The sequence below is a fragment of the Thalassophryne amazonica genome, chromosome 20, assembly GCF_902500255.1.
Source record: "Thalassophryne amazonica chromosome 20, fThaAma1.1, whole genome shotgun sequence".
Taxonomy (NCBI): Eukaryota; Metazoa; Chordata; class Actinopteri; order Batrachoidiformes; family Batrachoididae; genus Thalassophryne; species Thalassophryne amazonica.
This window is the reverse complement of record NC_047122.1, coordinates 69,658,235-69,682,627: the sequence shown is the minus strand read 5'-3', so window position 1 is coordinate 69,682,627 and position 24,393 is coordinate 69,658,235. Positions and strand designations below refer to the sequence as shown.

The 24,393-nt window shown below is 43.8% G+C and overlaps 1 protein-coding gene across 1 annotated transcript in view; it reads right to left on the bottom strand.

Moving 5' to 3' along the window:
• Positions 1-24,393, bottom strand: part of scin (scinderin) — a 119,791-nt gene that overhangs the window by 15,010 nt on the left and 80,388 nt on the right. The window contains exons 8-12 of the mRNA XM_034160898.1: positions 21,258-21,473; positions 19,448-19,569; positions 19,012-19,102; positions 9,486-9,656; positions 2,780-2,957 (exon numbers count right to left, since the gene is read on the bottom strand). Of these exons, the coding sequence (XP_034016789.1) occupies positions 2,780-2,957; positions 9,486-9,656; positions 19,012-19,102; positions 19,448-19,569; positions 21,258-21,473 (778 nt within the window). The remainder of the gene's footprint in view (positions 1-2,779; positions 2,958-9,485; positions 9,657-19,011; positions 19,103-19,447; positions 19,570-21,257; positions 21,474-24,393) is intronic.

Below are 24,393 nucleotides of genomic sequence, written 5' to 3'. Positions count from 1 at the left end.
CATCCGGGGGTGCGAAGAACCGTGGCAGTGGTCCGGCAGTGGTTCTGGTGGGCGTCAGTCAAAGCCGACACCTGGGACTACGTCCGGGCCTGTACCATCTGTGCCAGAGGCAAGGCGGTTCACCAGCTCGAGAAGGGACTCCTCCAGCCGTTACCCGTGCCTCGTCACCCCTGGTCCCACATCGGCCTGGACTTCGTCACGGGCCTCCCTGCATCCCAGGGAATGACTGTCATCTTGACGATAGTGGACCGGTTTTCCAAGACGGCCCACTTCCTGGCCCTCCCGAACCTCCCGACTGCCCAGGAGACTGCAGACCTCCTGGTCTACCACGTCATGCATCTGCATGGTATCCCAACTGACATCGTATCGGGCCGCGGTCCTCAGTTCTCCTCGAAGTCTGGAGGAGTTTCTGTAGGGAGCTGGGGGCCACGGCGAGCCTGTCATCCGGGTACCACCCCCAGACCAACGGCCAAGCAGAGCGGGCCAACCAGGACTTGCAGCAGGCCTTGAGGTGTGTTACCTCCATGCACCCAATGGCCTGGAGTCAACATCTGGACTGGATCGAGTACGCCCATAACAGCCAAATCACGTCATCTACCGGCCTCTCCCCCTTTGAGGTCTGTTTGGGGTACCAGCCCCCATTGTTCCCTGCCATGGAGGGAGAGGTCGAGGTGCCCTCGGTCCAGGCCCACCTCAGGAGATGCCGTCATGTGTGGAAGACAGCCCGCTCTGCTCTCTTGAGAGCCCGGACGCGGGCCAAGGACCATGCAGACCGCCGACGAGCCCCGGCCCCAGCTTACCAGCCCGGGTAGGAGCTTTGGCTGTCAACAAGAGACATACCTCTGCATACGGACTCCCCGAAACTCACTGACCGGTTCATCGGACCATTCAAGATCCTTAAGGTCATCAGCCCCGCCGCAGTGAAGCTCCAGCTCCCAGCTTCTGGAGGACTGTGAGGCACCTCAAGAGGGAAAAACAGGGAACCATCCAAACTGTCTACAGTAAGGATGGGACTCTGTTGACCTCAACTGAGGATGTAATCCGTTGCTGGAAGGAACACGTTGAAGACCTCCTGCATCAGACTGAAGCACCCTCTATAGTAGAGGCAGAGCTGGAAGCTGATGGGGGATTATCATCAATTTCCTTAATGGAAGTCACTGAGGTAGTCAAACAACTCCACAGTGGCAACTCCCCGGGAGCTGAGGAGATCTGTCCAGACATGCTGTAGCCTCTGGGTGTGGAAGGATTGTCTTGTGTGAGACGTCTCTTCAACACTGCGCTGAGGTCTGGGACAGTGCCTAAGGAGTGGCAAACTGGGGTGGTGGTCCCCATATTTAAAAAGGGGGACCAGAGAGTGTGTGCCAACTACAGGGGCATCACACTACTCAGCCTCCCTGATAAAGTCTACTCCAGGGTGCTGGAAAGGAGGGTTTGGCTGATTGACAGACCTCTGATTGAAGAGGAACAATGCAGGTTCCATCCTGGTTGTGGAACAACCAACCAGCTCTTCACTCTCACAAGGATCCTGGAGGGGGCCTGGGAGTATGCCCATCCAGTCTACATGCATTTTGTGGACTTGGAGAAGGCGTATGATCGGGTACCCTGGGAGATACTGTGGGAGGTGCTGCGGGAGTATGGAGTGAGGGCGTCCCTTCTCAGGGCCATCCAATCTCTGTACTCACAAAGCAAGAGCTGTGTTTGGGTCCTCAGCAGTAAGTTGGACTCATTTCCGGTGGGGGTTGGCCTCCGCCATGGCTGCACTTTGTCACCAATCCTGTTTGTGATATTCATGGACAGGATATCAAGGTGTAGTCGGTGGGAGGAGGGTTTCCAGTTTGGTGAGCTCCCGGTCTCATCACTGCTTTTTGCAGATGATGTGGTCCTATTGGCTTCATCAGCCTGTGAATTCCAACACTCACTGGATCGGTTTGCAGCTGAGTGTGAAGTGGCTGGGTTGAGGATCAGCACCTCTAAATCTGAGGCCATGGTTTTCAGCAGGAAACTGATGGATTGCCTACTCCGGGTAGGGAATGACGTCTTGCCCCAAGTGAAGCAGTTCAAGTGCCTCGGGGTCTTGTTCACGAGTGAGGGGACAATGGAGTGTGAGATTGGACGGAGAATCAGTGCAGCAGGGGCGGTGTTGCATTTGCTCTACTGTACTGTTTTGACAAAAAGGGAGCTGAGCCAAAAGATGAAGGTCTCCATCTACTGGTCAATCTTCCTTCCTACTCTCACCTATGGTCAAGAGGGTTGGGTCATGACCCAAAGAACTAGATCGCGGGTACAAGCGGCTGAAATGGGCTTCCCTAGGAGGGTGGCTGGTGTCTCCCTTAGAGACAAGGTGAGAAGCTCGGTCATCCGTGGGGAGCTTGGAGTAGAGCTGCTGCTCCTTCACATTGGAAGGAGCCAGCTGAGGTGGTTCAGGCATCTGGTAAGGATGCCTCCTGGGTGCCTCCCTAGGGAGGTGTTCCAGGCACATCCATCTGGGAGGAGACCCTGGGGAAGACCCAGGACAGGGTGGAATGGTCTCTCCACTGGCCTGAAAATGCCTCGGGATCCCCCAGTCAGAGGTGGTCAATGTGGCATGGGAAAGGGAAGTCTGGGGTCCCCTGCTGGAGCTGTTGCCCCTACGACCCAAACCCGGATAAGTGGTTGAAGACGAGTGATGAGTAAATGTGCAAATCTCTTGGACGCAAAGATGAGAGGAGGCTGTTTAAATTCATAAGTCATCAGTCACCTCGCACCTCATTAGAGCAACAAAAGAATGAACTTTGTGAACCTGGTTCATTTCCCTCGGTGATGTGCCTACTGCTGCATTTCAGTATGTTGCTCAAGTACTCGGCTCCTTCTTTTTCTTCATCACTTGCACCCTTGCCCATCCAGATGTAGCCCTGTCCATCAGCCGTTTTCAGCAAGAAGGCGTCATTAGAGTTGAGACTGGCAGCTTTGGCATCCACCTGAAAAGAAGATCAGCATACTAATTTATCAGAAAAAAAACAGTGACATTTTAGGTCCACACTGAACAAAATGCATATCACTGTTGAATGAATGATGCTGCATCTTGACGCATGAATCAAAACAAAAAACCTTTCACAAATTCAGACTGCTTTTGTTTTGTTTGTCTCATTACAGTGATACAAAAGTGCTCACATCTTTAAAATGTTCATTATATAAACTATATGTCCGTCCATTTTCTATACTCACTTACTACAATTAAGGGTCATGGGAGGTTGCAGCCTATTCCAGCAGTCATAGGACAGGAGGCAGGGTACACCATGGACAGGACTCCAGTCTATCACAGAGTGCTTCACATTCATACACCTACAGATAATTTAAAGTTTCCAATTAAACTTACCTACATGTCTTTGGATATGGGAGAAAGCCAGAGCACCCGGAGGAAACCCATGCAAACATGGGGAAAACATGCAAACTCCAAACAGAAAGGCACAAGGTGGGAAGCAATCCCATGACCTTCTTGCTGTGAGACAACAATGCTAACCACTCCTCATCACTGTCGGCATCCATCCATCTCGGAAGATGAAGGTAGCACCGTGGTTGGTCACTGCTCATCTCATTGGGAGCAGCATCTTGAGTGACTTAACAGTCCAATTCTGGCTTGGCAGTTGTGGCCGCAGTTGACAGATAATGTGTGTTGGTGAAGTGATGGCCTGCAACTGCTGTTTCTCTTTCCTATGTCGTCATCTGTCTTCCAGCTGCTGGTTGCGGTGCTCCTCACACGTCTTAACACCACTGCAGACAGCCCATCCCCAGCAGCAGCGGTCATCTGCAAGCTGTTCCCAGCTTTGTGGGTTGATGCTGGTCGCTTTGAGGTTGCGTTTGCAGACATCCTTGAAGCACAGCGCTGGATGGCCTGCTGGACGTTGTCCTGTGGCTAGCTCCCCATACATTATGTCCGTGGGAATGCGACCGTCCTGCATGGGATGCCAACCTGGTCTCACGGCAACTCGTGATTCAGCAGCACGAAATATACATTAATCTATTGGTTTGTGATATTGTGACGGAAAGTGCCTCATTTACGGCAGCACAAATTCATTCTAATTCATTCCGTGATGGCTGCACAAAATTAAAATTGAAGCAGGGAGTTGGGGGTGGTTATGGTTAGGGTGGGGGGAAATAGTAAGATTAGGTTATGGTTAAGATTAGGGTCGGGGGTAGGAGTAGGGTTAGGGTTAAACAACACCCCATCACGAAAATTTGACTCATTTCGTCACGAGAGCACAAAAAACAAAACAAAACGTGAGACTGGGCTGGGGATGCATATCGCAGAGTCGACGCTGGCCGAGTAGGACGTGCTTGCTCAGTGAGCCAGCTTGTTCCAGCACAGCGGCTGTTGAGATTTGTGCTCCCATTGTGTCATTGTTGAATTATTATGTGTGAAATAGACCAGCTGTGCTTGTTTATGCGAGTGTTCACACAAAAGAGAATATATGTGTGCTGTGGGTATGTCACGTTAAAACACTGCAAAAGACATCCTTAAAGTGCAGCAGCGTTGGTGACTGTCTTGCCATGTGATGTTAAGACTGTGTCGGAGGCAGCATTGGTGGCAGCTCTCCAAGCGGTTCCCCTGCTTGGCGTAGGTGGCCCAGGCTTCACTGCCATAAACAAGTGTACTGAGTATGCATGCCTGGTAAACCTTGTGCTTGGTGTTGAGAGTCAGCTGGTTGTTGGACCACACCCTCTTGCTCAGTCTGGTCATCACACTGGTAGGACAACCATCTCTGCAGCAATCCACCAATCAGACCTGTATGGTAGAGTGTCCAGACGGAAGCCACTCCTTAGTAAAAGGCACATGGCAGCCCAACTGGAGTTTGCCAAAAGGCACCTGAAGGACTCTGACCAGGAGAAACAAAATTCTCTGGTCTGATGAGACAAAGATTGAACTCTTTAGCATCACGTTTGGAGGAAACCAGGCACCATCCCTACAGTGAAGCATGGCGGTGGCAGCATCATGCTGTGAGGATGTTTTCAGCAGCAGGAACTGGGAGACTAGTCAGGATTGAGGTAAAGATGAATGCAGCAATGTACAGAAACATCCTGGATGAAAACCTGCTCCAGAGTGCTCTTGACCTCAGACTGGGACAACGGCTCATCTTTCAGCAGGACAATGACCCTAAGAACACAGTCAAGATATCAAAGGAGTGGCTTCAGGACAACTCTGTCAATGTCCTTGAGTGGCCCAGTCAGAGCCCAGACCTGAATCTGACTGAACATCTCTGGAGAGATCTGAAAATCTCTGTGCACCGACGCACCCCATCCAACTTGATGGAGCTTGAGAGGTGCTGCAAAGGGGAATGGACAAAAAGTGAATTCCTGTGAAGACTTCCTGGATGCTATATATATATATATATATATATATATATATATATATATATATGTAAAAGACTGGATGGGGGCAGCACAGTGGCTTAGTGGTTAGCACTGTTGCCACACAGCAAGAAGGTTGTGGGCTCCATTCCCACCTGTGGCCTTTCTGTGTGGAGTTTGCATGTTCTCCCTGTGTTTGCGTGAGTTCTCTCCGGGTGCTCTGGCTTCCTCCCACAACCAAAGACATGCAGTTTAAGTGCATTGGAAAGTTTAAATTGTCCATAGGTGTGCATGCGGGTGTGAATGTGTTTGTTTGTCTGTATGTGTCCCTGTGACAGACTGCTGTCCTGTCCTCGATGTACCCCGCCTCATGCCCTATGACTCCATCTCCCCGTGACCCTTAATTGGAGTAAGCAGTTAAAGATACGTGAGTGAGTGAGTGAGTGAGTGAGTGAGTGAGTGAGTGAGTGAGTGAGTGAGTGAGTGAGTGAGTGAGTGAGTGAGTGAGTGAATGAGTGAAAGAAGACTGGATGGGATTTACATATTTCTCCCTCTACAGTTGTTACAATTTTATTGAAGTTGAACCCAAAAACACAGAAAGTAACCAGCAGGGGTAAAAACTGATGCGTTTATTTTACCATGACAGTAGTAGATAATGCAAGTCCAACACTGGGAAACAATTCAAAGGATCAAGAACAAAGGAGGAGAGTGGGCAGCATTGCAAGGACAAGGGGAGACAAGTAAGCACAGAGTAACTCCTACCAAAGAGCACCAGATGAACCAGAATAACAAGCAACAGGTGAGGTGACTGTGATAACACCCACCTGTGAGGAACACTAGGTGATATGACCATGCTGACAAACACACACACACACACACACACACACACACACACACACACACACACACACACACACACACACACACACACACACACACACACACACACACACACACACACACACACACACACACACACAGGACTGACTGAGAGACATCAAACCACAACAAACCCTGAGATGAGAAACACCCAAAGCAAACCATAAATAATTACTAAACTACTCATAAAGGGGATCCAAAAACCGACTGATAACAAAACCAAGGAACAAGAACTCAAGAAAGGTTACAGTGTGAAATAAGGGACAACACAACAACCTACAGACAGAACATAAGACAAGGACAGGGGAGAGACCACCACAACAGTGCAGAATATTTTTAAACAATTCATGAATTCTGGAGGAATTTCAGTGCTTGAGGGGCAAAACAGAAGCCTAAGCTGAACACCCTCAATCTTTGACCCTCAGACAGCACTGCAGCATCAACCATCACTCATCAATAGCTGATGTAACCACACAGGCTATGGATTCATTTGTTCATTCATTCTTTTTCCATACCCAAGTACTCCGATTTAAGAGTCACAAGGGGGGCTGGATGCTATCCCAGTAGTCGTAGGGCATGAAGTTATTGTACTTGGCCCCACAAATCTTAGAAACATGGTGTCTAACCAGATCCTTACTCTGGATGGCATTACCCTGACCTCTAGTAATACTGTGAGAAATCTTGGAGTCATTTTTGATCAGGATATGTCATTCAAAGCGCATATTAAACAAATATGTAGGACTGCTTTTTTGCATTTACGCAATATCTCTAAAATCAGAAAGGTCTTGTCTCAGAGTGATGCTGAAAAACTAATTCATGCATTTATTTCCTCTAGGCTGGACTATTGTAATTCATTATTATCAGGTTGTCCTAAAAGTTCCCTAAAAAGCCTTCAGTTAATTCAAAATGCTGCAGCTAGAGTACTGACGGGGACTAGAAAGAGAGAGCATATCTCACCCATATTGGCCTCTCTTCATTGGCTTCCTGTTAATTCTAGAATAGAATTTAAAATTCTTCTTCTTACTTATAAGGTTTTGAATAATCAGGTCCCATCTTATCTTAGGGACCTCGTAGTACCATATCACCCCAATAGAGCGCTTCGCTCTCAGACTGCAGGCTTACTTGTAGTTCCTAGGGTTTGTAAGAGTAGAATGGGAGGCAGAGCCTTCAGCTTTCAGGCTCCTCTCCTGTGGAACCAGCTCCCAATTCAGATCAGGGAGACAGACACCCTCTCTACTTTTAAGATTAGGCTTAAAACTTTCCTTTTTGCTAAAGCTTATAGTTAGGGCTGGATCAGGTGACCCTGAACCATCCCTTAGTTATGCTGCTATAGACGTAGACTGCTGGGGGGTTCCCATGATGCACTGTTTCTTTCTCTTTTTGCTCTGTATGCACCACTCTGCATTTAATCATTAGTGATCGATCTCTGCTCCCCTCCACAGCATGTCTTTTTCCTGGTTCTCTCCCTCAGCCCCAACCAGTCCCAGCAGAAGACTGCCCCTCCCTGAGCCTGGTTCTGCTGGAGGTTTCTTCCTGTTAAAAGGGAGTTTTTCCTTCCCACTGTAGCCAAGTGCTTGCTCACAGGGGGTCGTTTTGACCATTGGGGTTTTACATAATTATTGTATGGCCTTGCCTTACAATATAAAGTGCCTTGGGGCAACTGTTTGTTGTGATTTGGCGCTATATAAAAAAATTGATTGATTGATTGATTGAAGTGCAGTACACCCTGGACAGATCAGGAATCTATCACAGGGTGGGCAAGGGATACTTTGAGAAAATGTTAAACACTACAATACAAAGTGCCATTCACAAATGCCACTTCAGACTTTACTGTGCAAAAAATAAGCTTCATTTCAACCTTGTCCAGAATTGGTGTCAACTTCTCTGGGCGCAGAGGCATCTGGGTTGGACTATCACACAGTGGAAGTGTGTACTGTGGTCAAGCAAATCAGTATTCCACATCTTTTTAAAAAATATACCCCTGGTGATTCAGAGCAGAGACAATAAAGGACCATGCAGACTGTTATCAGCAACAAGTCCAAAAGCCAGGGTTTGTCATGGTATGGGGTTGTGTCAGCGCACTTGGCACTTTCCACTTCAGTGATGGCAGTATCACTGAAGCTCCATCGTTCCTTTCATGAATGAGGGGATAATGGAGCGTGAGATTGGCCTGACAATCGGTGCAGCAGGGGCAGTGTTGCATTCACTCTACTGTACTGTTGTGACAAAGGGAGCTGAGCCAAAAGGCGAAACTCTCAATCTACTGGTCAATCTTCATTCCTACTCTCACCTATGGTCATGAGGGCTGGGTGATGACCAAAAGAACCAGATCACGGGTACAAGTGACTGAAATTGGCTTCCTTAGGAGGGTGGCTGATGTCTCCCTTAGACATAGGGTGAGAAGTTCAGTCATCCGTGGGGAGCACGGAGTAGAGCCACTACTTCTTCGCGTTGAAAGGAGCCAGCTGAGGTGGTTCGGGCATCTGGTAAGGATGCCTCCTGGGCGCCTCCCTAGGGAGGTGTTCCAGGCATGTCCATCTGGGAGGAGACCCCGGGTAAGACCCAGGACTAGGTGGAGAGATTATATCTCCACACTGGCCTGGGAATGCCTCAGAATCCCCCAGTCAGAGGTGGTCAATGTGGCCCGGGAAAGGGAAGTTTGGGGGTCCCCTGCTGGAGCTGTGAGTGAGTGAGTGAAATTTTTGAGCAACATATGCTGCCTTCAACACATCTCCTGCAGCCATGCCTTTGTAAGGTGTGCAGAATGTGGTTTTGTCTTGTCCTGTGGGAAAAGCATGGGCAGCCCTTGAAAATATGAGGGTATGGTACAATGCAAAACCTTATTCTGCACACGTTAAAACAAGGCATTGCTGCAGAAGAAGAAGCTGCGGGTACTGGACTAGCCTGCACGCAGTCCTTACCCTGTCCACAATAGAGAATTTTTGGAGAATTTTGACACAAAAAATGCAACCCCAACAACCCCGTACTATTGCAAAGCTTAAGACATGCTTGCAGGACAAATTGTACAAAATAAAATGTAAAACACTGCATCGCTTGTATCCTCAATTTTAAAATGTCTTTAGTGTTGTGAGAAGGGAAGGCAACATTATAAAGTGGTAAATGCTTTAGCTTCCCAACTTTCTTTGGAATGTGTTGCGGGCCCGAAATACAGGAATGTATCTATGTTAACAAATTCAATTACATTAAATATCTTGGGTTCATAGGATCTGCATTGATACAGCAGTCAAAGTACAAGTAAATGTATTACTGCAGGGTCTCACCTCAGAAATTCTTGTAATGATGCCCAGGTTCCTTCGTACTTGAAAGAGTCGTGTTAATGATGGGCAGGTCTGGTGTCCACGGCGGGATGAACCACTCTTATATACAATGAGGGGTTTGGATTTGAAGAGACTCAGAAGGTGTGGGGGTTCTTTACCCTGGCATACTCTGACCTGGCAGCAAAAGGAAAACAATTTTTTTTTTAAATTTGGGTTCTCATTTTAGAGAGTGCTTCTGCATGTAGTCATTCAGCATTTGGTAGTCTGGTTATGTGTGAGTTGCTCTGGATGTCTGCTTCTAACCAGCTCCACTTTGTGAGCCCCATGTTCACAGAAGGAGTCACAAGTGCAGGGCCAAGAACTGGTTTTACTTTACTAAAGATAAGCCTCATATTCATAAATCATCAATTTTTCAGATTTTGAAGGTGAAAAAATCTACAAATGGAAAAAAATTACTTGGCTAGAATTCTTAAAGCTATCTTATAAATCTAGATATGTTACAAGACCGTAATGTGCTTTAAAAGTTATAAAAAGAAATTGGCAAAAAATGAAGAACGTTGTGCTTATTCAAAGCAGAGAAAATGGAATGCATTTACATGGGGGGAACTGGACTTACTGGAAGAGCAAAAGTGATCGTTGCTGTTACTGTACCTGCTTTGCCTTCTGAATTAGAAGCTCAAAGCGCTTTACATTGATGCCTCAGATTCACCCATTCACACGTGATTGAGGCCAGCAGGAGTTGCTGTGCACATGGTGGTAAGTAAAACTCACTCCCCAACAGTTAAAGGACTCTCTGGCCACAAAGGCCAGAGCCGAGGCTTTAGCCTTCTGGTCAGAGTGACTGCCTCCCCTGCAGGTGATTGTGAGTTCATGTCCTGAGAGTGGAGTGACAGTGAAGTCAGACATACACAATGCAGAGGTTAAACACACACTCACACCGGCGTGCAGCCATTTATAATCTATGTTGTCGTATGAATGATGACTCCTCCCACTCACTCCCCTTGGGATGCGAATTCAGGATCTCCAGCATGGGAGGTGGACTCCAACCAGAAGGCTAAAACCCAGGGTTCTGGCCTTGTGGCCAGAGAATTTTATTTTTTAGCTGTTGGGGAGTGAGCTTTACTGACTACTATTGTACAGCAAGTCCTGTTGACCTCCATCACACAAGACACTCAACTGCACGCTGGGAATAAGTTCAGGCTTAAGGACCTTGACCAATGCCCTTTGTGATTTTACAATCTAAAAGGGATTTGAAATGAGAAGCCTCTGGTCAAAGTGCGCTGCTTTACCCTCTGAACCATCACCTCTGTGTGAAACAATGTTGACTTAAGATGAACATTTTGCTCTCTTGATTTCACACAGTTTGTGTTCAGCTGAGATGCGGCTGTTGGCCTGTTGTGTAGATCACTGCATGATTGTGTTAACAATGTGAAGCTGTTGACAGTGAATAAAATAGATTAACTCAATTCTCCATGTAATGTAGAGTTGCAACAGGAAGGGCATCTGGCGTAAAACTTGTGTCAAATGCAGTGGTGGGTACAGATAAACAAAAAATTTACTTTGATAACAGACAATCAGATAACTCAAAAGTTATCTTTGATAAAGATAAACCGATAAACCACCCAAAAATGTATCGGAAGTTGCAGAGAATCGATAAATTTCAGTATTGTCTCTGGTACATTTGCAACTACTAACAAGCTGAATTTGAGTTTTAACACCATGATCGCTTCTAGTAGCATTAAAAAACAACAAGAAACCCAAACAATGAGTTAGCACTTCTATCTTTGAACATCCTGCCCCCTACTAGAAACTCTTGTGTACTACACAGCTTCCAGCACAGAGGCACCCTGAAAGCAGCCACAAAGCCAACTCTCTACTAATCACAATGCTCCGGTCAGGCAGAGGTCTTGGAAAGTAAAGTCATGCTGACTTATGGTTTGGTGTGAATACTGATAGAATAGCTCCATTAATGTCAATTCTGTCATTTGTACAAAGTTAAAATATAACATATATCTTTTAATGTTGAATAATGCACTAATTCTGGTTTTGAAAAAACACAGACCGATCACAAAGGATCCTGGGTAAAAGTGCCTCTGCTAAACACTGATTGGTTCAGTCATTCATTATGTAATCCAACACGTTAATGTGACATGTCATATGTTGGTGTTTACAGATAAATGTGCTTTTGTAAAATATTCCATTTTTTATTTGTAAAATCAGGCGTTTTTACGGAGCCCTGGAAGTGTCATCGCAAAATGCTTTGCATGTGGAGAGAATGGGCGCACGTTTTATGATGTGCGCACGTTTGATTCAATTCAATCAATTTTTTATATAGCGCCAAATCACAACAAACAGTTGCCCCAAGGCGCTTTATATTGTAAGGCAAGGCCATACAATAATTATGTAAAACCCCAACGGTCAAAACGACCCCCTGTGAGCAAGCACTTGGCTACAGTGGGAAGGAAAAACTCCCTTTTAACAGGAAGAAACCTCCAGCAGAACCAGGCTCAGGGAGGGGCAGTCTTCTGCTGGGACTGGTTGGGGCTGAGGGAGAGAACCAGGAAAAAGACATGCTGTGGAGGGGAGCAGAGATCGATCACTAATGATTAAATGCAGAGTGGTGCATACAGAGCAAAAAGAGAAAGAAACAGTGCATCATGGGAACCCCCCAGCAGTCTACGTCTATAGCAGCATAACTAAGGGATGGTTCAGGGTCACCTGATCCAACCCTAACTATAAGCTTTAGCAAAAAGGAAAGTTTTAAGCCTAATCTTAAAAGTAGAGAGGGTGTCTGTCTCCCTGATCTGAATTGGGAGCTGGTTCCACAGGAGAGGAGCCTGAAAGCTGAAGGCTCTGCCTCCCATTCTACTCTTACAAACCCTAGGAACTACAAGTAAGCTTGCAGTCTGAGAGCGAAGCGCTGTATTGGGGTGATATGGTACTACGAGGTCCCTAAGATAAGATGGGACCTGATTATTCAAAACCTTATAAGTAAGAAGAAGAATTTTAAATTCTATTCTAGAATTAACAGGAAGCCAATGAAGAGAGGCCAATATGGGTGAGATATGCTCTCTCCTTCTAGTCCCCGTCAGTACTCTAGCTGCAGCATTTTGAATTAACTGAAGGCTTTTTAGGGAACTTTTAGGACAACCTGATAATAATGAATTACAATAGTCCAGCCTAGAGGAAATAAATGCATGAATTAGTTTTTCAGCATCACTCTGAGACAAGACCTTTCTAATTTTAGAGATATTGCATAAATGCAAAAAAGCAGTCCTACATATTTGTTTAATATGCGCTTTGAATGACATATCCTGATCAAAAATGACTCCAAGATTTCTCACAGTATTACTAGAGGTCAGGGTAATGCCATCCAGAGTAAGGATCTGGTTAGACACCATGTTTCTAAGATTTGTGGGGCCAAGTACAATAACTTCAGTTTTATCTGAGTTTAAAAGCAGGAAATTAGAGGTCATCCATGTCTTTATGTCTGTAAGACAATCCTGCAGTTTAGCTAATTGGTGTGTGTCCTCTGGCTTCATGGATAGATAAAGCTGGGTATCATCTGCGTAACAATGAAAATTTAAGCAATACCGTCTAATAATACTGCCTAAGGGAAGCATGTATAAAGTGAATAAAATTGGTCCTAGCACAGAACCTTGTGGAACTCCATAATTAACTTTAGTCTGTGAAGAAGATTCCCCATTTACATTAACAAATTGTAATCTATTAGACAAATATGATTCAAACCACCGCAGCGCAGTGCCTTTAATACCTATGGCATGCTCTAATCTCTGTAATAAAATTTTATGGTCAACAGTATCAAAAGCAGCACTGAGGTCTAACAGAACAAGCACAGAGATGAGTCCACTGTCCGAGGCCATAAGAAGATCATTTGTAACCTTCACTAATGCTGTTTCTGTACTATGATGAATTCTAAAACCTGACTGAAACTCTTCAAATAGACCATTCCTCTGCAGATGATCAGTTAGCTGTTTTACAACTACCCTTTCAAGAATTTTTGAGAGAAAAGGAAGGTTGGAGATTGGCTTATAATTAGCTAAGATAGCTGAGTCAAGTGATGGCTTTTTAAGTAATGGTTTAATTACTGCCACCTTAAAAGCCTGTGGTACATAGCCAACTAACAAAGATAGATTGATCATATTTAAGATCGAAGCATTAAATAATGGTAGGGCTTCCTTGAGCAGCCTGGTAGGAATGGGGTCTAATAAACATGTTGATGGTTTGGATGAAGTAACTAATGAAAATAACTCAGACAGAACAATCGGAGAGAAAGAGTCTAACCAAATACCGGCATCACTGAAAGCAGCCAAAGATAACGATACGTCTTTGGGATGGTTATGAGTAATTTTTTCTCTAATAGTTAAAATTTTGTTAGCAAAGAAAGTCATGAAGTCATTACTAGTTAAAGTTAATGGAATACTCAGCTCAATAGAGCTCTGACTCTTTGTCAGCCTGGCTACAGTGCTGAAAAGAAACCTGGGGTTGTTCTTATTTTCTTCAATTAGTGATGAATAGAAAGATGTCCTAGCTTTACGGAGGGCTTTTTTATAGAGCAACAGACTCTTTTTCCAGGCTAAGTGAAGATCTTCTAAATTAGTGAGACGCCATTTCCTCTCCAACTTACGGGTTATCTGCTTTAAGCTACAAGTTTGTGAGTTATACCACGGAGTCAGACACTTCTGATTTAAAGCTCTCTTTTTCAGAGGAGCTACAGCATCCAAAGTTGTCTTCAATGAGGATGTAAAACTATTGACGAGATACTCTATCTCCCTTACAGAGTTTAGGTAGCTACTCTGCACTGTGTTGGTATATGGCATTAGAGAACATAAAGAAGGAATCATATCCTTAAACCTAGTTACAGCGCTTTCTGAAAGACTTCTAGTGTAATGAAACTTATTCCCCACTGCTGGGTAGTCCATCAGAGTAAATGTAAATGTTATTAAGAAATGATCAGACAGAAGGGAGTTTTCAGGGAATACTGTTAAGTCTTCTATTTCCATACCATAAGTCAGAACAAGATCTAAGATATGATTAAAGTGGTGGGTGGACTCATTTACTTTTTGAGCAAAGCCAATAGAGTCTAATAATAGATTAAATGCAGTGTTGAGGCTGTCATTCTCAGCATCTGTGTGGATGTTAAAATCGCCCACTATAATTATCTTATCTGAGCTAAGCACTAAGTCAGACAAAAGGTCTGAAAATTCACAGAGAAACTCACAGTAACGACCAGGTGGACCATAGATACTGGTTTTTGGGACTTCCAATTTGGATGGACAAGACTAAGAGACAAGCTTTCAAATGAATTAAAGCTCTGTCTGGGTTTTTGATTAATTAATAAGCTGGAATGGAAGATTGCTGCTAATCCTCCGCCCCGGCCCGTGCTACGAGCATTCTGACAGTTAGTGTGACTCGGGGGTGTTGACTCATTTAAACTAACATATTCATCCTGCTGTAACCAGGTTTCTGTAAGGCAGAATAAATCAATATGTTGATCAATATGTTTGATGATGTTGTAAAACATGCACTCAATATTGTCTTGACACATAAATGTTGGCTTTACACTGTGCGAGTTTTGGCCCTTTTTCAGATGATTTTTCATTCGTGTGAGAATTTTGTGGACCGAGTTTCAGGTTAATCGCACATCCTGCATAGTGTAGTGTACATGGAGTAACAAGCTGCATTTAACATCTCACGACCACCTCCTGATCGCCAACCGTATGGTCGAATGAAAATCAAACCTGTTTGATATTATTCTGGTCGGCCGTCGTGAGGGTATCCTGCTGCTGAAGAGCTACAAGCATCCAACCACTCGTACTGTGCCTGTGCAAACACTAGAGCTGTCTTGTAATGTTTTTTGATGTTGTTGTTTTTAAACTTTGATGTCTCCCATCGAGAGTTTTTGCAAATTAAGTTTGAAAAAACTTAACTTGTGATTAAAAATCTACAGTGTCTGCTCAGCTTCAGGACGAATACTGCCATGAACACTACTGGCCAGTAGATGGCAGTAGAGGCCTTGAAAACTTTCCAAAACAAAATTCCAGATAATCCGTGTTTTCTACATTTAAGATGCGTGGAATTTAACAAACGCAAATACAATACGTCTATAAACCCAGAGAATATATTCACGTTTTAGGCACTAGAGTTTAATGCTGCTGTCTGTGGAGCCTGATCAGAGTGTCTGAAATGCATCTGTCCTGTTGTGAACGTACTGAGATTACCCTATGCTACCCATAATGCACTGTTGGGCACAGCATGTACACACTAAAACCTTAAATTACTTTAAAACTAAAACATATATCTGATATTTTCACTTTATAAAGCTTCAGACATGACAGTAATTTTAAATAACTTGCCCAAAATTAGTTTGGTAAAAATTTGAACCATAAGTTAAAAATGTATGCCTCTGGATGACTTGGGTGATATTGCCAGTGTATCAGTATGGTCTTAAAGGATTCTTTTTTTTTTTTTTTTTTTTTGGACTAGTTCTCCTTTGCCCACAGAGGATAGAGTAGTTTCTTCTGGAAGCAGCTCTTTTCTGTTTGCAGAGAGTAGAACTGTACATCTGTTATGAAACTTTTAACAAGTAGGTGCTCAACTGATTTTAAATTTTAAAAATGTTTGTTGCTGTTTAGCTTTGTTTACTATGTTATCGGTTTAAAAGTTATCAGACAAAAATTTATCAGAAGATAATTAGTCTGATAATGGTTTTTAAAGTTATCTAAAAAGATCTGATAATGAAAACATTATCTGCAATAATTATCTGTTATTGGATTATCAGAACTGTGCCCACCACTGATCAAATGGAAATGGTAAATGGGCTGCATTTATATAGCATTTTTCCATCTGCATCAGACGCTCAAAGTGCTTGACAATAATGCCTCACATTCACCCTGATGTGAGGCTGCTGCCATACAAGGTGTTCACTACACACCGGGAGCAACTAGGGGATTAAGGACCTTGCCCAAGTGATTAGTGATTTTCCAGTCAGACTGGGATTTGAACTGGGGATCCTCTGGTCTCAAGCCCAACGCTTAATGAGCTGTCTGACAAAATCAGGCAGGGGTGTCCCGATGAGCCGACTTGGATTTTGATGAAATTTTCACCAATTACCCTTCAAATAGATTGGTAAAGTTTGCTTTTTCATCAGACCAAATTTTACCCCATTTTTGGTCAATTCAAAATTTGATGTCAAAACACCCAGAGAATCTGTTACATTGAAATATATAGTAAAAGTGGCCAACTTTGATAAAGCAATTTTCAAATAGGAGCACTTGGTTAGAAAAACTGAGCATGAGGCCCTGAACCTCTGTAAACCATTGTCCATTCGGTGGAACTTTTCCTTATATTTCTATAATCAACACTTTTTGAATTTTATAGGCGGACGTCAGTGGTTGGCTGGTCGGTATAACACACAGTTACTGACAGTGTTCATGGCAGCGTGAGCAGCCACACATTCGCTAAAAATGATGGACTTGAACAGAATTTTTAGTTTTCAAATTGCCTTTTTTTTTTTTTTTACAAATGAAATATAATGAAATATTTACAAATACAGATTTATTTGTAAAACCCACCACACGTTTCAGTAACTGTGTGTTATACCGACCAGCCAACCACTGATGTCAGGAAACTAATGTACCCATAATGCAATGCAGAACGTGTGTCTAAACGATAAAACCTTCAAAATTAGTGCATTACTTTAAAACTAAAACATATAGCTGATATTTTCACTTCGTAAAACAACATATGTGATGTTAATTTCAATAACTTGTCCACAATTAGTTTATTTAAAATTATAACCATAAGCCAAAACTGTCTGCCTGTACAACTCTCCAGTGAAATGACCGGCAGGTCTGTATGGTGTGAATAGAAATGATCTTTTTTTTTTCTTCTCTCCCTCTTCCTTTGTCTCTGGTCATCAAAAGAAATGTGGGTTAGATGAATTTGAAGCTTTAAATTGACTGTAGGTGTGCATGTGTCTACGGTCTACCTGCTTCACACCCTGTGACTGCCTGGAAAGTCTCCAGTAGAGATGAGATTTATGGCTCTTTGGGGGGATCCGAATCTTTATGGATCATTCCTTTCAAAGAGCCATTCAAAAAACTGGCTATATGGCTTTTTTTTTTTTTTTTTTTTTTTTTTTTTTTTAAGTATTTTAGGCTTAATTATCCATTTCCACCATGTGCGCATTCGTGGTGGTGCATGCTGCAGCGTGCATGCGCACTTTGCCATTACAATGCATTCTGGTTAGAAATTCCTAGCGCCATTTGTGACATAAATTGATAATTAAGCCTAAAAATATTGAGAGAGAGAGAGAGAGAGAAATGAGCCATCTCAATGTCACTTTTCAAATTTGCTCCCCTATTCTGTGTCTCCCTACCTTTTCTGCCAGCAGTGGACATCGACATGAATCCTTGGGGAGAACAGCACGCTCAGGCAAAAGACTGGTGTTGACTGACTGAAATCTCGTTCCAAACGAGAAGAGAACAGGGAATAGAAACCTGACATTAACCCCTTAACACCTGTTGTCGCATATATGCTACAATATTTGACTCAAATATGCAACATACCAAACTGACCAGTATGCCTGTTGTCGCAAATTTGCAACATACCATTATTATTATTATAACATTATAACATAAATTATTACCAAAATACCAAAATTACTATTTATTTTTTTGTGCAAAAGTGAAATTAATTATCTCAACATTATTTACCATCTACTTAAAGGCAAAAACACACACAAAACATTGTTTTATATACAGCTATATCAATTCAGGCGTTAAGGGGTTAAACCAAACCTGTTGTTGCTTAAAGTAGCCAGTAGATGGCGTTAACGCATTGTAAATAACCAAGGAAACCCATACTGAGAAACACAAAAATGAATGAAAGGTCATTAAGACCAACACCATTTGTTTTTGTTCTTTCCATATATTTTTTGATTTTGAAAGTTTTTGTATTGCACATGTTCTTTTTTCTATTCACTTTAAATCTGATATCACAGCCATTATCAGCCATTAATCTGAGTTTGAATTATTTGGAAATACTGATTATAACCCCATTATAATATGTTGAAAAGAATTTTGGTCTGAATTCATTGTAAATATTCCACTAGGTGGTACAATATTTTCGCGCCACAAGAACCCCCCTCCCCACTGCAGGAATACTCATGTGAAGGCACATGCTGCCTGTGCCCCTCCCCCCATAGCTGCTCGCTTTCTATGCGGGGGGGAAGGGAGCCACAGCCGCAACCGCAACTGGATGTTCCTGGGAGCTGTGTGAAACAAACACGCATGAAAAAAAAAAGAACGGCTCCCACGCAGCCGCGACTCGGCTCACTTCGTTCATATTAAAGAGGCGTTCAAAAGAATCGGCTCGTTCGCGAACGTCACAACACTAGTCTCCAGCTTCCCGTGACCCTTAATTGGAGTAAGTGGGTGTGAATGGAAGGGCCGTCACAAATCAATACTTATATTCTGGGACATTTGTCATGATGCCATGGCTCTACCTGAACAGCATTTCCACCCAGTGAGCAATCCAACTGGACCGTCAGGAAGGCTGATGCAGTCAGCTCATCCAACGAGCAGCTGGCTCCTTGCCTAGCAACAAGAAGGAACGTTGACTTTAGAACGTGAAGCTCTGAAAACATGATGTGCAGGGACAGAGTTCAGGTGCATGTCGCTGTCTCACATGCACCCTGAAAAGCAGACAGCACACCTTTTAATAACTCCAGTTCTCTCAGAATTGAAAGGCTCATTAAATCATTTTCACACCACACAGATTTAAATCCAAAACAACAGATCAGCAGAAACCCCCTAAATTTATAAAACAGCAAGTTGCTGTTTGTCATAACAATATTTTTACTCAAAAGACAAAGAATAAGTAGAAAGGTGTCTTGAGTTGTTGCATAAAGACTTGTGTGGGGTGAAGACGTGAACACATACCAGGTGTAGATGATCTGTTGCTTCCCATATGTGTAGAGAATGATGTAACAGTCACCACCATAAAACTGACCATAGCTCTGCGAGTCCACAGGAACTCTGCCACTGCTCTCCACTCTCCAAATCTGACAGGTCCAAACAACAGGGAGAGCATCAGGGGCAAGGTTTAACTGACAACAGCCAAAATACATCCAGGAAACTTCTGCAGGATCCAAAGCAGAAGAACCAGATTCTGCAACAGCTTCTTTGCCCAAAGTTATGGGGTGCAAACTCAAAACTGACAGGAGACAGACTTCAATTTTAGATGTTGTATTGAAAGATGCCTTCACTGAATAGAAAGTTGCTACTTCACCTTGCAAGCTGATCACACACACAGCGCTCTGCCGGCTCTCCAGCTCCGCACCTGGATGGGCCCATCGTGGTCAGTAAAGTTATGTGATTGGTTGAAAGCTGTTGCATTTGACATTTATATGTGGTGACTGCTCGCATTGTATATAAACGGTAATTGTTAAAGTAAAACTGTGGTGAAGCAAAAGAACAGTATGCATCATGGTGTTCCAGAGGAGATATGCTATTATTATTATTATTATTATTATTATTATTATTATTATTATTATTATTATTATTATTATTTGTTTAAGGAGATATAAAGTTAGCAAAGTAGCATATTGGCCATGAGATATACTGCCCAAGAAGAGATAAGGCCAAATACCATAATGACAGGTGGGTGTGATAGACAGGAACAGAGTAAAAAAAATAAAGTAAAGGAGAAAATAACCCCACCCAAAAATCTCTGAACAGACCAGAAGCTTTATTCACTCGTCTTCAATGTACAGCACCTACTTAAGGTGTGCTGCCCTCTAGGGGTCACAAGATATAATGTGATACATGACATCCCCCTTCTTCTGGCCGATATTATCGGCCAATATAAGCCCTTTTCAAAGTACTCACTATCGGCCGAAATTTTGCCGATAGAACGCCGATAATTTCTCATAAACAGAACAGTTACTGAAATAATGTTTGTGTCGGCAATGTAAAATGTCCTTACACCGTTTGTGCAGTAGATGGAGCTCTGACTCCATTCAACTGAGAGCTGCTTACACCCCTGCTTAAATGTGTTCATCACTGGCCCCCGTAGTTCACCGTCACACTGCACTGATCGGCTGTTATCAGATTCGCTGAACTGTGCCCACCACTGCATTAGCTGCATTTGAAATGGCATTGAGTGTTCATGTCCTTTGTGTGTGCATGACGTGCCTTATGAGATATTATTCATGCATGTATGTGTTGCAAGTGAGGTTAGTTTCTGTATCTTTCTGGCATTTTCACCAGCCTGCCAGACGGAGTGAAGTTTTTGTTGATTAGCTCTGTGCTGTGGATGCAGCATCAGGTTGTGCAGACCGAGTGAGAGACATCTTATTTGCTGAGTAGGTGAGTGACCTATGCCCTCTAGTGGAGTGTTGCGACATTCCAGTAGCACCAAGTATGAATCTCCTTTTCCATCTTGTACTGTCTCGAGTAAGTTTTTGTACTGTTTGGACAGGCGTCGCAGTCTGCCCATTGGACTGCGCATGTCCAGGACTCGACCTAACGTGCGTGAATTCCGATTCCTCCGTAAACTTACTGACTTCAACACGAGCATGCTGAGGTCCACTGTCAGACACCGCGACGTCTGGTATGGCATGTCTGGCAAATACAGACTTCACTGACTTGATAACACTCTGTGCTGTTGTGTAATATGTTAATACTTTGTGTAGCATGCTTTCATTTGCCTTCTGAAGTTATCTGCTGCTACATAAATGAATGGAGTCACCTGAGTGTTGCCACTTCCATCATCCACCATGTTGTACTGGGCTGCCATGTGGGGGGACTCATGGAGTTTGGATGCATCAAACTCCTCTTGCTGAATTTTGGCAATCTGTTCAGTGACGAAGACCTTCCCAAAGCCTTCGCTCTGCTCTGCGTCCTTCCAGCCCGGGAAGAACTGCTTGAAAAGAGGAGTCTCTCCTCCTTCTGGGAGCACCTGGATCTACAGGGCCACAAGGAGAAACACCATGAGAAGTGCTGCTAAAACATGAAATCCCAAAAGATCAAGTTCAATTGCACAACATGAAAACTTTGTCTTTCAATGACTACTGCTGCTACTACTGATAATAATAATAATAATAATAATAATAATAATAGTAGAGAAGCTTGAATCTTCGACTGGACTGGGTTGCTTGACGCGAGGACGTTTCGCTTCAAATCACAGAAGCTTCCTCAGCTAAAATTCTTGCTCTGGTGGTCTGACTTCTGTCTTGACACTTGTAGAGAAGAATAATCAAGAAGTCACAAAAGCTGGAGTTTTAAACCTAACTAGACCCCTCCTACCGAGAGGCAGACTGCTATAGGCTAGTGACTAAACAATAGCTCTAATTAGCACCTATTGTGCTCTAGTTAGCACCCTCCTAATGACAGGGCAGCTGTCCCTCCTAATGATGGGATGGACGCCTCTCCTGATGGCTCCCTTGACGACTCTGCTGATGATGTGAATGACTCATTACCATGAACAAAAGACTGAAACTGCTTTGACCTGAGTACCCAATTGTAAACAGGGGATAAAGCGTGTCTCAGACTCCCTCCCCGGTTAAGGCTGGGTTTCAAACGTTTCACAAAGAATGCCTCCTTGACCCCTCTCTCAAACCATTTCTTCTCTCTGGCTAATATTTTAACTTCCTTGTCCTCAAACGTGTGGTTAATGTCTTTAAGGTGGAGATGAACTGCAGACTGAGGTCCACTGGCGCCCTCTCTGCGGTGCTGGTATAGCCTTTTGTGTAAAGGTTGCTTAGTCTCACCAAGACAGAAGTCAGACAACCAGAGCAAGAATTTTAGCTGAGGAAGCTTCTGAATTTTAGCTGAGGAAGCTTCTGCAATTTGAAGCGAAACGTCCTCACGTCAAGCAATCCAGTCCAGTCGAAGATTCAAGCTTCTCTACTATGGAAACCACCTGGACAACTGAGAGCCTACACAGAAATAATAATAATAATAATAATAATAATAACTAGGACTGCAAGCAGTCATATACGGGCCCTCGTTCCATGGGCATGTGCGTACAGGGGCAACCACTCATCACACAGTTCAAATTTCAAGCAAATCACACAATGCATGTAGTAGTTATGACATGTTGATAGTTCATCCACTAGGTGGCGCTCAGAGCACAAACAGAGGGGCCAGGTGTGTTCAGGGGCCAAGTGTGATCACACATTTGAAGTTTCATGTCAATCAGTCAAAGCATGAAGGAGTTATCATGACTTGATGTTCCATGGCGAAGAGTCAAATTGGCGGCACCATAGCGACCACACCCTTCGACATACAGAAAAGCTTTCGATAACTTTTGATCAGTATCGTCTCTGGGTGATGTGGAAGAAATGTGAAGTGCATTGGACAAAATCCCTAGGAGGAGTTCGTTCAAATACAACCTATGGAAATCATGGCAAAATGAGAAGAAAATTCAAAATGGCCGACTTCCTGTTTGGAGTAGACCCATGGTGCAAGAGACTTTTTTGTATGTCTATGCAAGTCACACATGTGTACCAATTTTCATCTCCCTACTCCAAAAAAACCCCTATATGGAGGTTTTTTTTTTTAATGTTTCAAGGGGGCGCTATTGAGGCATTTTGCCCTGCCCATGGGCGATGCCCCTATGAATTGTAAAAGGTTGTCATGCTTGACCTGTGTATCAATTTTCATGATGATTTGACAAAATTAAAGCCATCAAATGGCGAATGAGCAATATTCGGCACGCCGCCATACGGACGCCGTTACTTGTAACTTCTCGGCGTTCATCGCCTACGTTCACCAACTTGTTCTGCATGTTTCAGAAGTAGAATGAAGTTGATTGGGTTAATTATGTGACATCAGGACCTGTTAAAGTAAAAATAGGACATTTCCTGTTACCACCGGGGGGCGCTATGGGGGAGGTGGGAACTTAATATATGTAGACGTTCAGGGCGGAGCCCTCATCATGTCCAGCAAGTTTGAAGGATCTACGATGAAGTATGTGGGCGTGACAGCCCTTCGAAGTGAAACAGCGTGCTCCGAAAAGCTTGCCAAAGTTTGACGAACCCTAGCAGCCACACCTTTTGAACTAATTACATTCTTTTGATAACTTTTGATCACCATGACCAAATTTGAAGATGATTGGATGAAATCCCTAGGATGAATTCGTTCAACTCAACTCAACTCAACTTTTTTTTTATATAGCGCCAAATCACAACAAACAGTTGCCCCAAGGCGCTTTATATTGTAAGGCAAGGCCATACAATAATTATGAAAAACCCCAACGGTCAAAACGACCCCCTGTGAGCAAGCACTTGGCAACAGTGGGAAGGAAAAACTCCCTCTTAACAGGAAGAAACCTCCAGCAGAACCAGGCTCAGGGAGGGGCAGTCCTCTGCTGAGACTGGTTGGGGCCGAGGGAAAGAACCAGGAAAAAGACATGCTGTGGAGGGGGGCAGAGATCGATCACTAATGATTAAATGCAGAGTGATGCATACAGAGCAAAAAGAGAAAGAAACAGTGCATCATGGGAACCCCCCCACAGTCTACGTCTAAAGCAGCATAACCAAGGGATAGTCCAGGGTCACCCGATCCAGTCCTAACTATAAGCCTTAGCGAAAAGGAAAGTTTTAAGCCTAATCTTAAAAGTAGAGAGGGTATCTGTCTCCCTGATCTGAATTGGGAGCTGGTTCCACAGGAGAGGAGCCTGAAAGCTGAAGGCTCTGCCTCCCATTCTACTCTTACAAACCCTAGGAACTACAAGTAAGCCTGCAGTCTGAGAGCGAAGCGCTCTATTAGGGTGATATGGTACTACGAGGTCCCTAAGATAAGATGGGACCTGATTATTCAAAACCTTATAAGTAAGAAGAAGAATTTTAAATTCTATTCTAGAATTAACAGGAAGCCAATGA